This window comes from Heterodontus francisci, chromosome 41 (assembly GCF_036365525.1).
Source record: "Heterodontus francisci isolate sHetFra1 chromosome 41, sHetFra1.hap1, whole genome shotgun sequence".
NCBI classification, from domain to species: domain Eukaryota; kingdom Metazoa; phylum Chordata; class Chondrichthyes; order Heterodontiformes; family Heterodontidae; genus Heterodontus; species Heterodontus francisci.
The window spans coordinates 16,977,796-16,993,113 of NC_090411.1; the positions used below are offsets into that span (position 1 = coordinate 16,977,796).

Sequence of the window (15,318 nt, forward strand, 5' to 3'; positions counted from 1 at the left end):
GGCTGTGAAATTAAGTTGTACTAACATCACCGTGCAATCGCACAGCATGACTGTCAGCGGACAATTGTACAGCATGACTGTCAGTGTACAAAAGCTTACTTGTGTGATGGCTAACATAACAGTCACAGCAGAGGATAACTTTTTGAGGACATGCTGGCAGTGCAGAACCTAGTGGCATGAACACGAGTGGAAAATCACTGGCTGCGGACCTGCATCAGTCCAGCGCACACAGCTGGTGGCCGATGCTTCCTGGCCACTTGGAAAATGACGCCCTTAATGTTCAGTATAACTCCCAAGAAACAGTGACCGCAATTTCAATTCACTCCATAGGCCCTACAGTCTTATTAAGATTCTGCCTGTGGGTATAGACACCCAGGAAAAGAAATCCACAACTCATTGGTAGGTGGAAAACCTAACTAGGTAGCACACAGGAAGAAAGAAAATGCTCTGCTGGAAGAGTGCATTGACAATGGGCAGAATTACTACTCTATTTCTGTCCAAAATGCATGTTTAAAACGCCACGCAAAGCACCACCATAATATCAGCCACATCTTACTGCACTTAGCTGTTGGTTCTGCTGCTGAATCATCCCATGAAGAGACTAGTTAGGTTCCTTACAATGCCCAAAGTGAAGCTAAAAAGACAAGTACTCAATTATTGCCAAAGGAACAGCACAGCTCATCGAGGACCAACACACTCACCGCTTCGGAGTTGTCAATAAATGGGTCTGTGTCATCATAGCCGTACCCCATGTCAATTAAATCCTGCATGCGGTCTTTCCGTCGCTTGTGATTCTTCTGACCCTGTAATTCGCAGAAGTAAGTTAGTTTGTTTTCCTTCAAGCTAAGGGACAATAGAGCAGACGCAAGATTTTTAATAGATTATATATTAGTTGATATACTGTTGTATTGTTGGAGGTATATCCTTGTCAGAGGTTTATGGCAAGGGCAAAAATACAGTTATTTCACGCTGGGATCTTTCACAATGGCAAACCTACTGAACTCCTCTTGCTGTAGTTTCTTGCCAGTGATCAATATGCAACATTGAAGCACTCTATCCTCATAGATAATTAAACCAACAGGGCCTGCGGTGAAAATGTTCACAGATTCATTCACTGAAGAGAAAAAAAATGATACAACCTTCGAATGATCCCTTTACAGTTCGAATTATCTACGTGTCTTTGAAAGCCAAGACTTTGGATATTAAAATTGCTGCCACTTCAGCTTCATAATATACCCAGGGATTGACTGTGCACAGGAACAGGATACAGAGCCAAAGCAGATTTGGGAAACGAGCTGAGCTGAAATAGCCAGCTTGTGGGACAGCATCATGCTGGGCATGGGAGCCCGTGTGCAGAGTGCTGAAGTGTTTCTGCATCCTGTTCAACCAGATTATCTCATCATTACCTCATTTACTGTTTGTGGGAGCTTGTTGTACACAAATTGGCTGTTATGTTTCCTACATTAAAACAGTGACTACAGTTCAAAAAGTACTTCATTGGCTGTAAAGCGTTTTGGGACATCCTGAGTGTGTGAAAATTCTTCCTTCTTAAAAAAAAAGACAGAAGTGGCGAGTAAACGTCAAGGTTCTGCCTCTGTGTCCGCTGACCATCGCTCATGTGCACTCTCTTGCTTGCCTGTCACACTCCAGCCCCCCCCACACACGCAACACTCACGTATTTTTCCTCAAGTTTCTTTGCTAAAGCTTCCACCTCCTTCCTCTCTTTCTCTTCATCGTTGAAGGGATCTTCAGGATTGGCAAAATTTCTCTGTTGAAACAACAAGAAAACAGTTTGTCTGCGGTGTGCGAGGGTCAGGCTGATAAGCAATATGGGAGGGTTCTCCTAATGTCTTAGTTGGGTACCCGCACTACCTGTGCACTGAGGTACTGACTCGAACATGGAAGTCCCAGGTTTGAGTGTCAGTCTATGCCAAGTTACCTGATTTAAAGTAGAGCAGGGTTAATGATGTTATGATTAGCCCGAGTGCCCTTAAGGTAAGAGAAGAACGAAAATCAGCCAATATTCCTGTTGCAGACTGTTGCCAAGTAACTCTCCATCCACTCCAGGAAAGAGCACGTGTGAATATCAGGAGCACAGGATCGAGTTCACATGTGAGGCTGATCACAACAGAATAGTTCAAAATTCACTCACTCAGCTCACATAAGAATGAGAATTTGTGCAGGGTACCAGAGGACAGTGAGGAAATGCTTGGTGAGTGAGGGAGGAGGGAGTTATTGGCCTTCAGTTGCTGGGGGGAGGGGGGGGGGGGGGGAGGTGGTGCAGATTCACCAGAATGAAACTGGGACTAAAAAGGGTTAAATTGTAAGGACAGGTTGCATAGACTAGACTGTATTCTCTTGAGTTTCAAAGATTAAGGAATGATATTACTGAAGTATTTTAGAGGATAAAATATTTGATATGGGTTTCTCTCTGCCTGTTGGGAGACTCCAGAACAAGGGGGCATAAGCTTAAAATTAGAGCGAGGTTGTTCAGGGGTGATATCAGAAAGCAGTTCTTCACACAGTGGGTAGTGGCAAGTTGGAACTCTCTCCCCCGAAAACCTGAGGCTGGGGGTCAACCAAAATTGCAATTGATAGGTTTTTGTTTGGTAAGGATATTGAGGGTTACGGATCAAAGGTGGATAGATGGAGTTAGAATACAGATCAGCCAAGATCTAAATGAATGGTGGAACAGGTTTGAGGGGTTGAATGGCCTCCTCCTGTTCCTATGTTCTTAACAGGCAGAAATATTTCACAAAGAACCTGTAAGAAACAATTTGGCAATAACATACATTGCAACTTTTAGTCATGTATGTCTCAAGCTGGACTAAGTGACCAGAATATCTACAATTTCCGACAATACTTTTCAGTTAGCTAAGCATTTGCTCTAATCAGAATCAGGTATAATGCTACTCACAAACGCATCCCTCCTGATAACTGTAGATAGGAAGGTCTCCCCGACTCACAGTGATGACTGACACCATCAGTGATTGGGGAGCGTGTGTAGCAGACGGACTTATAAAGAAACAGATTGCCAAGTAGTAACAGAAGATTTAGAAGCTATACATTTACAGCCAGACTGTCAGCTGCAAAGTACAAAAATGGCGAAGCAAAACAACTACTTTCATTTATATAGCACTTTTAGCCTAGCAAAATGACCCAAAGTGCTTCACAGTAGGCTTTAATGAATGCATTAAAGGAGAAAAAGGCTGAGGGAAGGAACTCTGGAGCTTAGGGACTAGTGAGCTGAAGGCACGACTGCCAATAGAGGACAGATGAAAACTGGGGATGCGCAAGAGGCCAGAATTGGAGGAGTACTGATCTACATTGGCTCTCACATCATTTTAAAATTCTCATCCTTGTCGTCAAATCCCTCCATGGCCTCGCCCCCTTCCTATCTCTGTAATGTCCTCCAGCCCTACAACCCTGAGAGAGATCTCTGTGCTCCTTAGATAGTGCAGCATTCACTCAGTACTACAATGCAGAGAGTGTTGGTCTGGTTGCTCAGGTCTCTGGAGCGGGACTTGAACCCACGACCCTCTGATTCAAAGGCAAGACTGCTACCCACTGAGCCATTGGGGGGAAACTGTACACAGATACCGAATGAACATCACGATAAAACTGACCCGCTTTACACTGAATCAAAGGATTACTGTTTGTTTTTTCATTCTTTCATGGGATGTGAGTGTCACTGGCAAGGCCAGTATTTGTTGCCCATTCCTAATTGCCCTTGAGAGGGTGATGGAAGTTTTGGTCAAACCTCTGACAATTTTGAAATAAAAACAAAGTGCTGGAAATACTCAGCAGGTCTGGCAGCATCTGTGGAGAGAGAAGCAGAGTTAACATTTCAGGTCAGTGACCCTTCATCAGAACATAATGGATTCTGAAGAAGGGTCACTGACCTGAAACGTTAACTCTGCTTCTCTCTCCACAGATGCTGCCAGACCTGCTGAGTTTTTCCAGCACTTTCTGTTTCTATTTCAGATTTCCAGCATCCGCAGTATTTTGCTTTCAGTCTGACACTTTTGATTTGCTTAAGTTAGAGAAAGCCAGCAGGAATCAGCACCCACTATGCACACGATCCAAAGTGGTTGCGCTGAGAAGCTCCACAATTCAATCAGGGTACAATATTCCAGAGACTGGGCTGGTTCAGTGATGAGGTAAATTATAACAAAAGCTTCCAGTGAAACCCTAGGAGCAAGGGGTTAAACTCAGTACAGCCTCTCTGTGATGCCTCTTGCTAAATGGGATATTTTGCTTTACAAGTTTATCAAGATAAGAAACAGCAGCAGGAGTAGGCCATTCGGCCCCTCGAGCCTGCGCCGCCATTCAATAAGACCATCGATGATCTGACTGTGGGCTCAACTCCACTTTCCTCCCTGCCCCCCCCAGAACCTGGAACTTCCTTGTAAATCAAAAATCTGTCTAACTCAATGGTCCAGCCTCCACTGCTCTCTGGCTTAAAGAATTCCAAAGATTATCGACCCCCAGAGAAGAAATTCCTCCTCATCTCTGTCTTAATGGGAGACCCCTTATTTTGAAACCCTAGTTCTAGATTCCTCCATGAGGGGAAACATCCTCTCAGCATCTACCCTATCAAGCCCCCTCAGAATCTTGTATGTTTCAATAAGATCACCTTTTATTCTTCTAAACTCCAATGAGTTGCTCAACCCTTCCTCATAAGACAACCCCTTCATCCCAGGAATCAGTCTAGTGAACCTCCTCTGAACTTTTTCCGATGCACGTATATCCCTCGAGTAAGGAGACCCTGTACAGCTGAAACAAGACTTCCCAACTTTTACATTACATCCCCCTTGCAATAAATGCCAACATTCCATTTGCCTTCCTAATTACTTGCTTTACCTGCATGCAAAGTTTTTGTGAGTCATGTACAAGGACACCTAGATCCCTCTGTACTGCAGCATTCTGCAGTATCTCTACATTTTAGTTATTCTGCTTTTCTATTCTTCCCACCAAACCTTACATTTGCCCACATTATACTCGATCAGCCAAATTTTTGCCAACTCACTTAACCCATCTATATCTCTCTGCAGACTCTTTGTTTCCTCCTCACAACTTGCTTTCCTACCTATCTTTATATCATCCACATATTTGGCTACAATACACTTGGTCCCTTCATCCAAGTCATTAATATGGATCGTAAATAGTTGAGGCCCCAGGACCGATCCTTGCGGCACTCCACTAGTTACAGTTTGCCAACCTGAAAATGCCCCATTTATCGTGACTCTGTTTCCTGTTAGCCAATCCTCTATCCATGCTAAGATATTGCCCCCAACACCATGAGCACTTGTGTAGTAAACTTTTATGTGGCACCTTATCGAATGCCTTTTGGAAATCCAAATACACATCTACTCGTTCCCCTTTATCCATCCTGCCTGTTATATCCTCAAAGAACTCTAATAAATTTGTCAAACACGATTTGCCTTTCATAAAACCATGTTCACTTTACCTAATTGAATTATGATTTTCTAAATGTCCTGCCACTACTTCCTTAATAATGGATTCCAGCATTTTCCCAACGACAGATGTTAGGCTAAATGGCCTATAGTTTCCTGCTTTCTGTCTCCCTCCTTTCTTGAATGGGGGTGTTAACATGTGGTTTTCCAATCCACTGGGACCTTTCCAGAATCTGGGGAATTTTGGAAGATTCTAACCACTGTATCCACTATCTCTGCATTCACTTCTTTTAAGATCCTAGGATGCAGGCCATCAGGTCCAGGGGACTTATCAGCCTTTAGTCCCATTAGTTTTCATTGTACTTTTTCTCTAGTGCTTGTGATTGTTTTAAGTTCCTCCCTTTTGCCTCTTGATTTTCTACTATTCTTGGAACGCTTTTTCTGTCTTCTTCTGTGAAGACAGATACAAAATACTTGTTTAAAGTCTCCGCCATTTCCTTGTTTCCCATGATCAATCCCCCAGTCTCATGCTCTAAGGGACCAACGCTTACTTTAGCTACTCTCTTACTTGTTATATATTCGTTGAAGTTTTTATTGTCCGTTTTTATATGTCTTGCTAGTTTACTCTCATACTCTAATTTCTCCCTGTTTATTATTTTCTTAGCCATCCTTTGCTGGTTTCTAAAATTTTCCCCATCTTCTGGCCTACCATTAATCTTTGCAGCACTATATGCATTTTCTTTCAATTTGATACCATCCTTAACTGCCGTAGTTAGCCATGGATGGTGCATCCTTCTCTCACCGGAATACAACTTTCAGAGTTATGAAATACCTCCTTAAATGATTGCCACTGCTTCTCTACCATCTTATCTTGTAACCTATTTTTCCACATAAAGATAACACATTTGTCTTTGACTTTAAGCCGTTTCTGTCCTAAAGTCAAAAACTCAATTCCTGGTCTGATCTTACCCATGGTGGCAGTATGAGCGGTAAGAATGGCCTGGCTTTGGGGGTGAGGGAAGGAGGAGGAAAAGTAGGATCCCTGTGATGGCATTCACAGCGAGTGGGAACAGTGGGGGGAAAAGAACAAAAGAATGAGGCTCACTTGTGATGCCCTCCATAGTTGACTAGCTTTCCACCACTTCATATCTGGGATCACACATGAAAAATGGGCACTTGGTACAAGATGGTAAATGGGGCCAATGCAAGTCCATACAGCCAACTCCTGTGCAAACCCCCACTCCAGCACCCATGCACCTTCACTCTTCCAGCCCCCATGCAACCTCCTCCCCGCCACTGCCTGTACAACTATACCCCTCCAGGACCCATGCAACCTCCCCACAAGATTCGCCCCTCCAATGACTCACTGATCCACGCACAAAAGGAAGAGTCATTGACTGACAGATAGATTAATCCTCACACGTCACAAAATGGATTACAATATGGAAATGCATATTTCGAACAACGGTAAATGCTGTAACCATACAGCAGATCACTCAGCATCCAAGAGACAAAAGGCAGATAATATTTCTCTCCATGAAGTGTAACACTTAAACTGTTAACCTACAGACAAATTAACCCAACACATTTTCAGTTTTAAGACAAAAACAGAACTATGCAATGCAAAAGCACTGAACAGTAAATACTAAAATGATGAAACTTAAAACTATTTCACCCATGTCAAGTTATATTTCTAAATACAAATGATATAAAATGATATGAGGATAGTGTGGGGAAAAAGGCATTGAAGTGGAAGAGCAGCCATGATCATATTGAATGGTGGAATGGTGGGGCAGGCTTGATGGGCTGAATGGCCTACTCCTGCTCCTATGTTCCTATATTCCTGCAGGCTTCTGCGTACTTCACTTAAAAGATAAATTTGCCCCATATTTTTTTTAGTACATAAAATCCATCAGAAACTCACTGACACCTTTACCACTATTAATTCCTAGTCCAAATCGCACAGGGGCTGGGCGCCATGCTTAATTTCTGGTCTGATGAAAAGTCATCAACCTGAAATGTTAATTTTCTTTCTCTTTCTGCACAGGCACTGCTTGACCTGCTGAGCATTGCCAGAATTGTCTGTTTCTATTTCAGAATTCCTGCATTTGCAATATTTTGCTTTTGCTTAATTTTTCCACTGCCTCTCAATTGTAGGACAGGAAGTCAACAGAGCACATAGCAGTCCCAAGGAGTTCAGTCCCTGCAAAATAACACAAACATCTACACATCCTACATTTGTGCACACTTCCTGAGTCAATGTTTCCATTATAAATTCCTGTGTCCACATTTGTAATGGAAATTGCCTATGTAAACATGTCACACTGTAATTACATTTTCCTGCCAGAAGTGGCACAGTAGCACATCAATTTTACAACTCAGCACCTCAGCCTATACTGCAGAGACATTCCTCTGGCAAAATCAACTCTGCTTCCCAAATTGCCGAACATTTTGCCATTTAATATAAATAAATCATAGAATAGTACAAAAATATAGATAGAATGTATGACCTTAATGTCAGACCCAAATTACATTGAGCATCTTGGCTTAATCTATCCTCTGCCCTCTAACTCCACATTACCACAAGATGCAGTTACCTTGAGACAACTCCAGTCTCACTATATTCAGGTTGACTCTTAATGCTCTCAGAGGTGACCTAGCAAATGAATCAGTTGCCAGGGGAACTAGGGATGGGCAATAAATGCAGCCTCGCTAACGTCACACACATTTCGAGAACAAATGAAACAATTAAGAAAAAGGTCAACTCCGTCAGTGGAGGAAGAGAGGCAAAGAAAACAAAAAATGAAAAGGGACTACCAACACTTCTGAGATTTACAACTGCTGGACCAGTTTCTGCCTGCACAAGACCCTAACCAAAGAAAAATATTTTGTAACATGGCAAATTGGAAAACATAACTAAAGCCCCCAAAGTGGATGTTGATGGAATGTTTGTTGCTTGATTGGAGAGAAGAGAGCCCGTGAACAACCAAATCAGAATTACGAGGATCTTGTTCAGAAATTGACTCAATATCACCTTCCAGTTCACTCCCATGGTTAAATAGGTGAACTAGAATGTGCAGGTTGGACCCCACTCGATGAAGAGTACACTGATCTCAACCAGCGGGCGTTACACTAACGAGAAGAGAAAAGCTTCAGCAAAAAAAGTCTTGCATTTATGTAGCACCTTTCATGACTTCAGGAAGTCCCAAAACACTTTACAGCCAATGAAATACTTAAGTGTAGTCACTGTTGTAGTCTGGTAGCTGACCGGAAAGTTAGTGTGCACCAGATGTTGAGTGAGGCTGTGATGCCCTACATCTTTGAACAGCCAGCCAACACTTTCTACCTAGGCCCACACATGAAGAGCAGCCATTTAGACAAGATACGTGGCGGATGCCTTTCTCCTATGTAACTGAACCGCAACAAGAGTTGGCATCGACTGGAAGATCTGGCAATCAAATTGCAGCACATGAAAAAGTGAGATGTTTGGCTGAGGGTGAAAACAAGATTGCATTTCGGTAAAATACACTGGCTAATTGTTGATCAGGTGCCAGTGAATGCACACGGTACTTAATCATTAACAGGAGAAAAACTTCACAACACAAAACAGCACTGAGATTTTCCGCAATGTCACAATGGCATCAGATGTGCCAACTTCCAACACCTCAGTACAATGTCAAATACTGCCTGGGGGAGTGGTACCGGAATGCTCTCCTGTCCTGACAGCAAGAGTTGGCTGTATTGGATCAAATTCGATGCATTGCAACATGCAAATGAATTTCACAGGACACAGAAAGATAATTCCAGATAACGCCCTGCTCAACTCACACTTCAGGTATATTTCAACACAGGTCTTTAGAGTCAGAAAACTGTCTCAGTCATGAGATGTTTCAGGAACATTAAGAACAGGAGGAGGCCATTCAGCCTCTTGATGCCTGCTATTCAATTAAATCATGGCTGATCTGTACCTCAGTTCCATTACCTGTCTTGATATCTGGGTGCCAGATGGAGTTCCCAACCACTCGAGACAAAATCACCGATAATTCAGACTTCTATGGGTTTTGATGGCCCTCATCCAGCCACTAGCCACGTCAGGGGCAAAGAAATTAACTTGTTCTGCAGAATTACATAATTTCAGAAGCAGGAGGATTCTCAGCGACAGCATGCAATGTTCAAATCAGCAAGCTGATTCACATTTCCCACTGTCACCTATAGGCCTGACTCTGCTCCAGCCTTCAGGCCTGGACCCTAATGGATATGTTTTTTTTAGCTCCCAACCATAATATACGTGTTGAATATTGTGGGACATAATACACATGGGCCAAATTCATGACATTCTATAATGAAAAACAACTGACCGAAGTCTGTCTACAGAGCTGACCATAAGCAAACGGGGTTACAAAGCTGACCCTAAGTACGTGCAGCTAGAGAGCAGACCCTAAGCGTGGTTACAGAGCTGACTGGAAGTGACATACAGGGCACATTGTTCTGTGTATAAATTATTAAATAGTTTGGATGACAGTAACCCCAGAATATTATATCACAGTAAGCCAAGGAATTAGAATGAGAGGATTTAAGTTAGTTTAAAAGTAAATAGTTGGAGAACTTTCAAACTCAAACAGTGAAAATTGTATTGAATGATGTGCCAGGGAGGGCAGTAAGGACAACAACATAAGGCCCATTCAAGAATCAGTGGATGGTGTAACAGGAGCCGACACACTAAAGGACAAGTATCCCAATTACAGCCTACATTAGAGCATGGCTACCTGACCCAAACTTGACGACATGTGCTGGGTTCGGGTCGGGTTGCTCTTCCGGGTCCGGCATTCGGGCTCGAGTCGGGATGGACACAGTGACAGCCAGGACGTCAAGGCAGGAAACGTGCGTTTGGACTCCGCACTAGCCTGCAGTGAGCAATTCCATCCAAGGTAGAGCACAACCTCTTTAATATAATCAACTTTATTACAGTAGTCGGGTTGGGTTGGGCGCGGGAAAAAAAATCAAAGGACTCGGGCCGGGTTGGATGTGGTTCTGTCGGGCTTGGGTCGGGTTTAAATTGCAGACCCGAGCAGGCCTTTAGCCTGCATTCCCAGTCTTGGAACTCCAGGTAATGCAGTTGGATTTGTTTTCTTACTTGCTGGTTTTTCTCTGTTTAAACCTGTGGGCCTGATTAGCTCGCTTGCGCAGTCTAAGGAATGTGGATTGGTACCATACTGGAGAGATGAGATTAGGTAGCTGTGCAGTCTTCATCACAACTTTTCTCGCATGCTTATGAAAAGTTTGGCTCAGTGGGTAGCAGCCTGGCCAGAGTCAACAAAAAAAATGGCCTCAAGCCTCACTACAGGACTTGGGACACAATCTAGGTTGACACCTCATTGTTGCACTGAGGGACTGCTGCGCTGTCGGAGGTGCCGTCTTTCGGATGAGATGTTAAACCAAGGATCTGTCTGCCTGTACCGTTGCACATTTTTAAAAATTCCTATTGCACGATTCGAGATGAACAGGTTCCCCATGTCCTGGTCAACATTTATCCCTCAACCAATGCCACCAAACAGATTAAATATGCAGACTCTGGGATGTTGCTATGCACAAATTGGCAGCCTGTAAACTGTATTTCAAAAATAATTTAATTGCTCTGAAGTGCTCTTGAAATGTCCTGAAGTCCTTTAGGATTCTACATAAAAAGCACGTTTGTTGTTTCTCTATCTAAAGGTTACAGACGTGGTAAATAACTGCTCTATTTGTAAACCTAGGCCTGGAACTCCTTCCTGAAATAACTGGTTAGTTTCAATACCAATTTTAATTCTCTTAATGTGCTGTGATACTCCTGGCTTTCAATGCTTCTGCTTCACAAAGAAAACTGCTGATGAGACAACACTGGGCTGAAAACTCAGCAAAGGCTCACGACACAAGAAAAAAGCCTTTAGCTTTGTGAGATTTTCAACTTGTCAAAAGTTTGAATACTCTTTGTTCCTCCAATAAATTTAATCGCTTGTAAAAATATCTTGACCGCATCAGTCTTTAGTCTGCAAAACAGGAGCCTAATGCTTTAATTGTTTTCCATGAAAATGCTCCCAAATACTCTGCAAATTCATGTAGATTTAGATGGTGAGCAAGTGGTTGATGAAACGGCCATTTTTCCAACAATACAGAGACACAAATAGTGAAAACAGGAAAAGACAGCAACCAAATATCACAGTTAATATCTCATTGCGCTTATTCTCATCCTCAATCTAGCAGGTGGAGCAATGTGGAGCTCAAGGGAGAGAATCATGCAGTTTGATTAACAGCAATGGAGAAATCATTCAATCAATCAGCTGACGAGGAGCTGGCAAAAGTACCCAGACCCCACAACCCAATGGTGTGGATCACCTCGTTTGGGTATCACTTGGTATGGGGTGACAGAGCAGGGTCCCTAAGGGGTTGATGGGGTGCCAGGGAGAGGGGTCATTGTAATGGGGGGGGTGGTCTATGGAATGGGTTACACGAAAGAGGTTGATGGAGTGGGGCCACTGGGGGGGGGTCTTGTAATGGGGAGGGAGGAGGTTCTTTGGAAGCGACAGAGCGAGGGGGTTAGCACGGGTGACGAAACAGGGTCTTGGAGGAGAACGGAGTGGGGTCGCGGCATCGGAAATGGAGAGGGGTCTTGGGGGGAGGAGTTGGGCAGAGTGAGGTCCTGGGGGAATGGACAGAGGGGTGTGTCGGAGGCATTGGACGAAGAGGGGTATCGGGGGATGGAGGGGGAGGGGCCTCGGGGGGGTGGATGGGGAGGGGTCTCGGGGGGGTGGATGGGGAGGGGTTGTTGGAGGGTGGACAGAGAGGGGTCTCGGGGGGGGTCGACGGAGAGGGGGCACGGGGGTTCGACGGAGAGGGGGAACGGGGGGGGTCGACGCAGAGGGGGAACGGGGGGGGTCGACGCAGAGGGGGAACGGGGGGGGTCGACGCAGAGGGGGAACGGGGGGGGTCGACGCAGAGGGGGAACGGGGGGGGTCGACGCAGAGGGGGAACGGGGGGGGTCGACGCAGAGGGGGAACGGGGGGGGTCGACGCAGAGGGGGAACGGGGGGGGTCGACGCAGAGGGGGAACGGGGGGGGTCGACGCAGAGGGGGAACGGGGGGGGTCGACGCAGAGGGGGAACGGGGGGGGTCGACGCAGAGGGGGAACGGGGGGGGTCGACGCAGAGGGGGAACGGGGGGGTCGACGCAGAGGGGGAACGGGGGGGTCGACGCAGAGGGGGCACGAGGGGGGGTCGACGGAGAGGGGGCTCGAAGGGCTGGACGGAGGGGGGGCTCGAAGGGCTGGACGGAGGGGGGTCTTGAGGGGGGGGCTGGACGGGGGGGGTTGAAGGAGAGGGGTCTCGGGGGGCGGTGGACGACGGAGGGGGGTCTCGGGGGGCGGTGGACGACGGAGAGGGGTCTCGGGGGGGGGTGGACGACGGAGAGGGGTCTCGGGGGGGGGTGGACGACGGAGAGGGGTCTCGGGGGGGGGTGGACGACGGAGAGGGGTCTCGGGGGGGGGTGGACGACGGAGAGGGGTCTCGGGGGGGGGTGGACGACGGAGAGGGGTCTCGGGGGGGGGTGGACGACGGAGAGGGGTCTCGGGGGGGGGTGGACGACGGAGAGGGGTCTCGGGGGGGGGTGGACGACGGAGAGGGGTCTCGGGGGGGGGTGGACGACGGAGAGGGGTCTCGGGGGGGGGTGGACGACGGAGAGGGGTCTCGGGGGGGGGTGGACGACGGAGAGGGGTCTCGGGGGGGGGTGGACGACGGAGAGGGGTCTCGGGGGGGGGGTGGACGACGGAGAGGGGTCTCGGGGGGGTGGACGACGGAGAGGGGTCTCGGGGGGGGGGGGCGGACGGAGAGGGGTCTCGGGGGCGGACGGAGAGGGGTCTCGGGGGCCGACGGAGAGGGGTCTCGGGGGCCGACGGAGAGGGGTCTCGGGGGCCGACGGAGAGGGGTCTCGGGGGCCGACGGAGAGGGGTCTCGGGGGCCGACGGAGAGGGGTCTCGGGGGCCGACGGAGAGGGGTCTCGGGGGCCGACGGAGAGGGGTCTCGGCGGGGGCCGACGGAGCGGGGTCTCGGGGGCGGGGGCCGACGGAGCGGGGTCTCGGGGGCGGGGGCCGACGGAGAGGGGTCTCGGGGGCGGGGGCCGACGGAGAGGGGTCTCGGGGGCGGGGGCCGACGGAGAGGGGTCTCGGGGGCGGGGGCCGACGGAGAGGGGTCTCGGGGGCGGGGGCCGACGGAGAGGGGTCTCGGGGGCGGGGGCCGACGGAGAGGGGTCTCGGGGGCGGGGGCCGACGGAGAGGGGTCTCGGGGGCGGGGGCCGACGGAGAGGGGTCTCGGGGGCGGGGGCCGACGGAGAGGGGTCTCGGGGGCGGGGGCCGACGGAGAGGGGTCTCGGGGGCGGGGGCCGACGGAGAGGGGTCTCGGGGGCGGGGGCCGACGGAGAGGGGTCTCGGGGGCGGGGGCCGACGGAGAGGGGTCTCGGGGGCGGGGGCCGACGGAGAGGGGTCTCGGGGGCGGGGGCCGACGGAGAGGGGTCTCGGGGGCGGGGGCCGACGGAGAGGGGTCTCGGGGGCGGGGGCCGACGGAGAGGGGTCTCGGGGGCGGGGGCCGACGGAGAGGGGTCTCGGGGGCGGGGGCCGACGGAGAGGGGTCTCGGGGGCGGGGGCCGACGGAGAGGGGTCTCGGGGGCGGGGGCCGACGGAGAGGGGTCTCGGGGGCGGGGGCCGACGGAGAGGGGTCTCGGGGGCGGGGGCCGACGGAGAGGGGTCTCGGGGGCGGGGGCCGACGGAGAGGGTTCTCGGGGGCGGGGGCCGACGGAGAGGGTTCTCGGGGGCGGGGGCCGACGGAGAGGGTTCTCGGGGGCGGGGGCCGACGGAGAGGGGTCTCGGGGGCGGGGGCCGACGGAGAGGGGTCTCGGGGGCGGGGGCCGACGGAGAGGGGTCTCGGGGGCGGGGGCCGACGGAGAGGGGTCTCGGGGGCGGGGGCCGACGGAGAGGGGTCTCGGGGGCGGGGGCCGACGGAGAGGGGTCTCGGGGGCGGGGGCCGACGGAGAGGGGTCTCGGGGGCGGGGGCCGACGGAGAGGGGTCTCGGGGGCGGGGGCCGACGGAGAGGGGTCTCGGGGGCGGGGGCCGACGGAGAGGGGTCTCGGGGGCGGGGGCCGACGGAGAGGGGTCTCGGGGGCGGGGGCCGACGGAGAGGGGTCTCGGGGGCGGGGGCCGACGGAGAGGGGTCTCGGGGGCGGGGGCCGACGGAGAGGGGTCTCGGGGGCGGGGGCCGACGGAGAGGGGTCTCGGGGGCGGGGGCCGACGGAGAGGGGTCTCGGGGGCGGGGGCCGACGGAGAGGGGTCTCGGGGGCGGGGGCCGACGGAGAGGGGTCTCGGGGGCGGGGGCCGACGGAGAGGGGTCTCGGGGGCGGGGGCCGACGGAGAGGGGTCTCGGGGGCCGACGGAGAGGGGTCTCGGGGGCCGACGGAGAGGGGTCTCGGGGGCGGGGGCCGACGGAGAGGGGTCTCGGGGGCGGGGGCCGACGGAGAGGGGTCTCGGGGGCGGGGGCCGACGGAGAGGGGTCTCGGGGGCGGGGGCCGACGGAGAGGGGTCTCGGGGGCGGGGGCCGACGGAGAGGGGTCTCGGGGGCGGGGGCCGACGGAGAGGGGTCTCGGGGGCGGGGGCCGACGGAGAGGGGTCTCGGGGGCGGGGGCCGACGGAGAGGGGTCTCGGGGGCGGGGGCCGACGGAGAGGGGTCTCGGGGGCGGGGGCCGACGGAGAGGGGTCTCGGGGGCGGGGGCCGACGGAGAGGGGTCTCGGGGGCGGGGGCCGACGGAGAGGGGTCTCGGGGGCGGGGGCCGACGGAGAGGGGTCTCGGGGGCGGGGGCCGACGGAGAGGGGTCTCGGGGGCGG

At 51.0% G+C, this 15,318-nt stretch overlaps 1 protein-coding gene across 1 annotated transcript in view; it reads right to left on the reverse strand.

Moving 5' to 3' along the window:
- Positions 1–15,318, reverse strand: part of LOC137353280 (ubinuclein-2-like) — a 73,361-nt gene that overhangs the window by 54,592 nt on the left and 3,451 nt on the right. Inside the window, exons 2-3 of the mRNA XM_068019380.1 lie at positions 1,676–1,768; positions 702–803 (exon numbers count right to left, since the gene is read on the reverse strand). Coding sequence (XP_067875481.1) covers positions 702–803; positions 1,676–1,768 — 195 coding nt within the window. The remainder of the gene's footprint in view (positions 1–701; positions 804–1,675; positions 1,769–15,318) is intronic.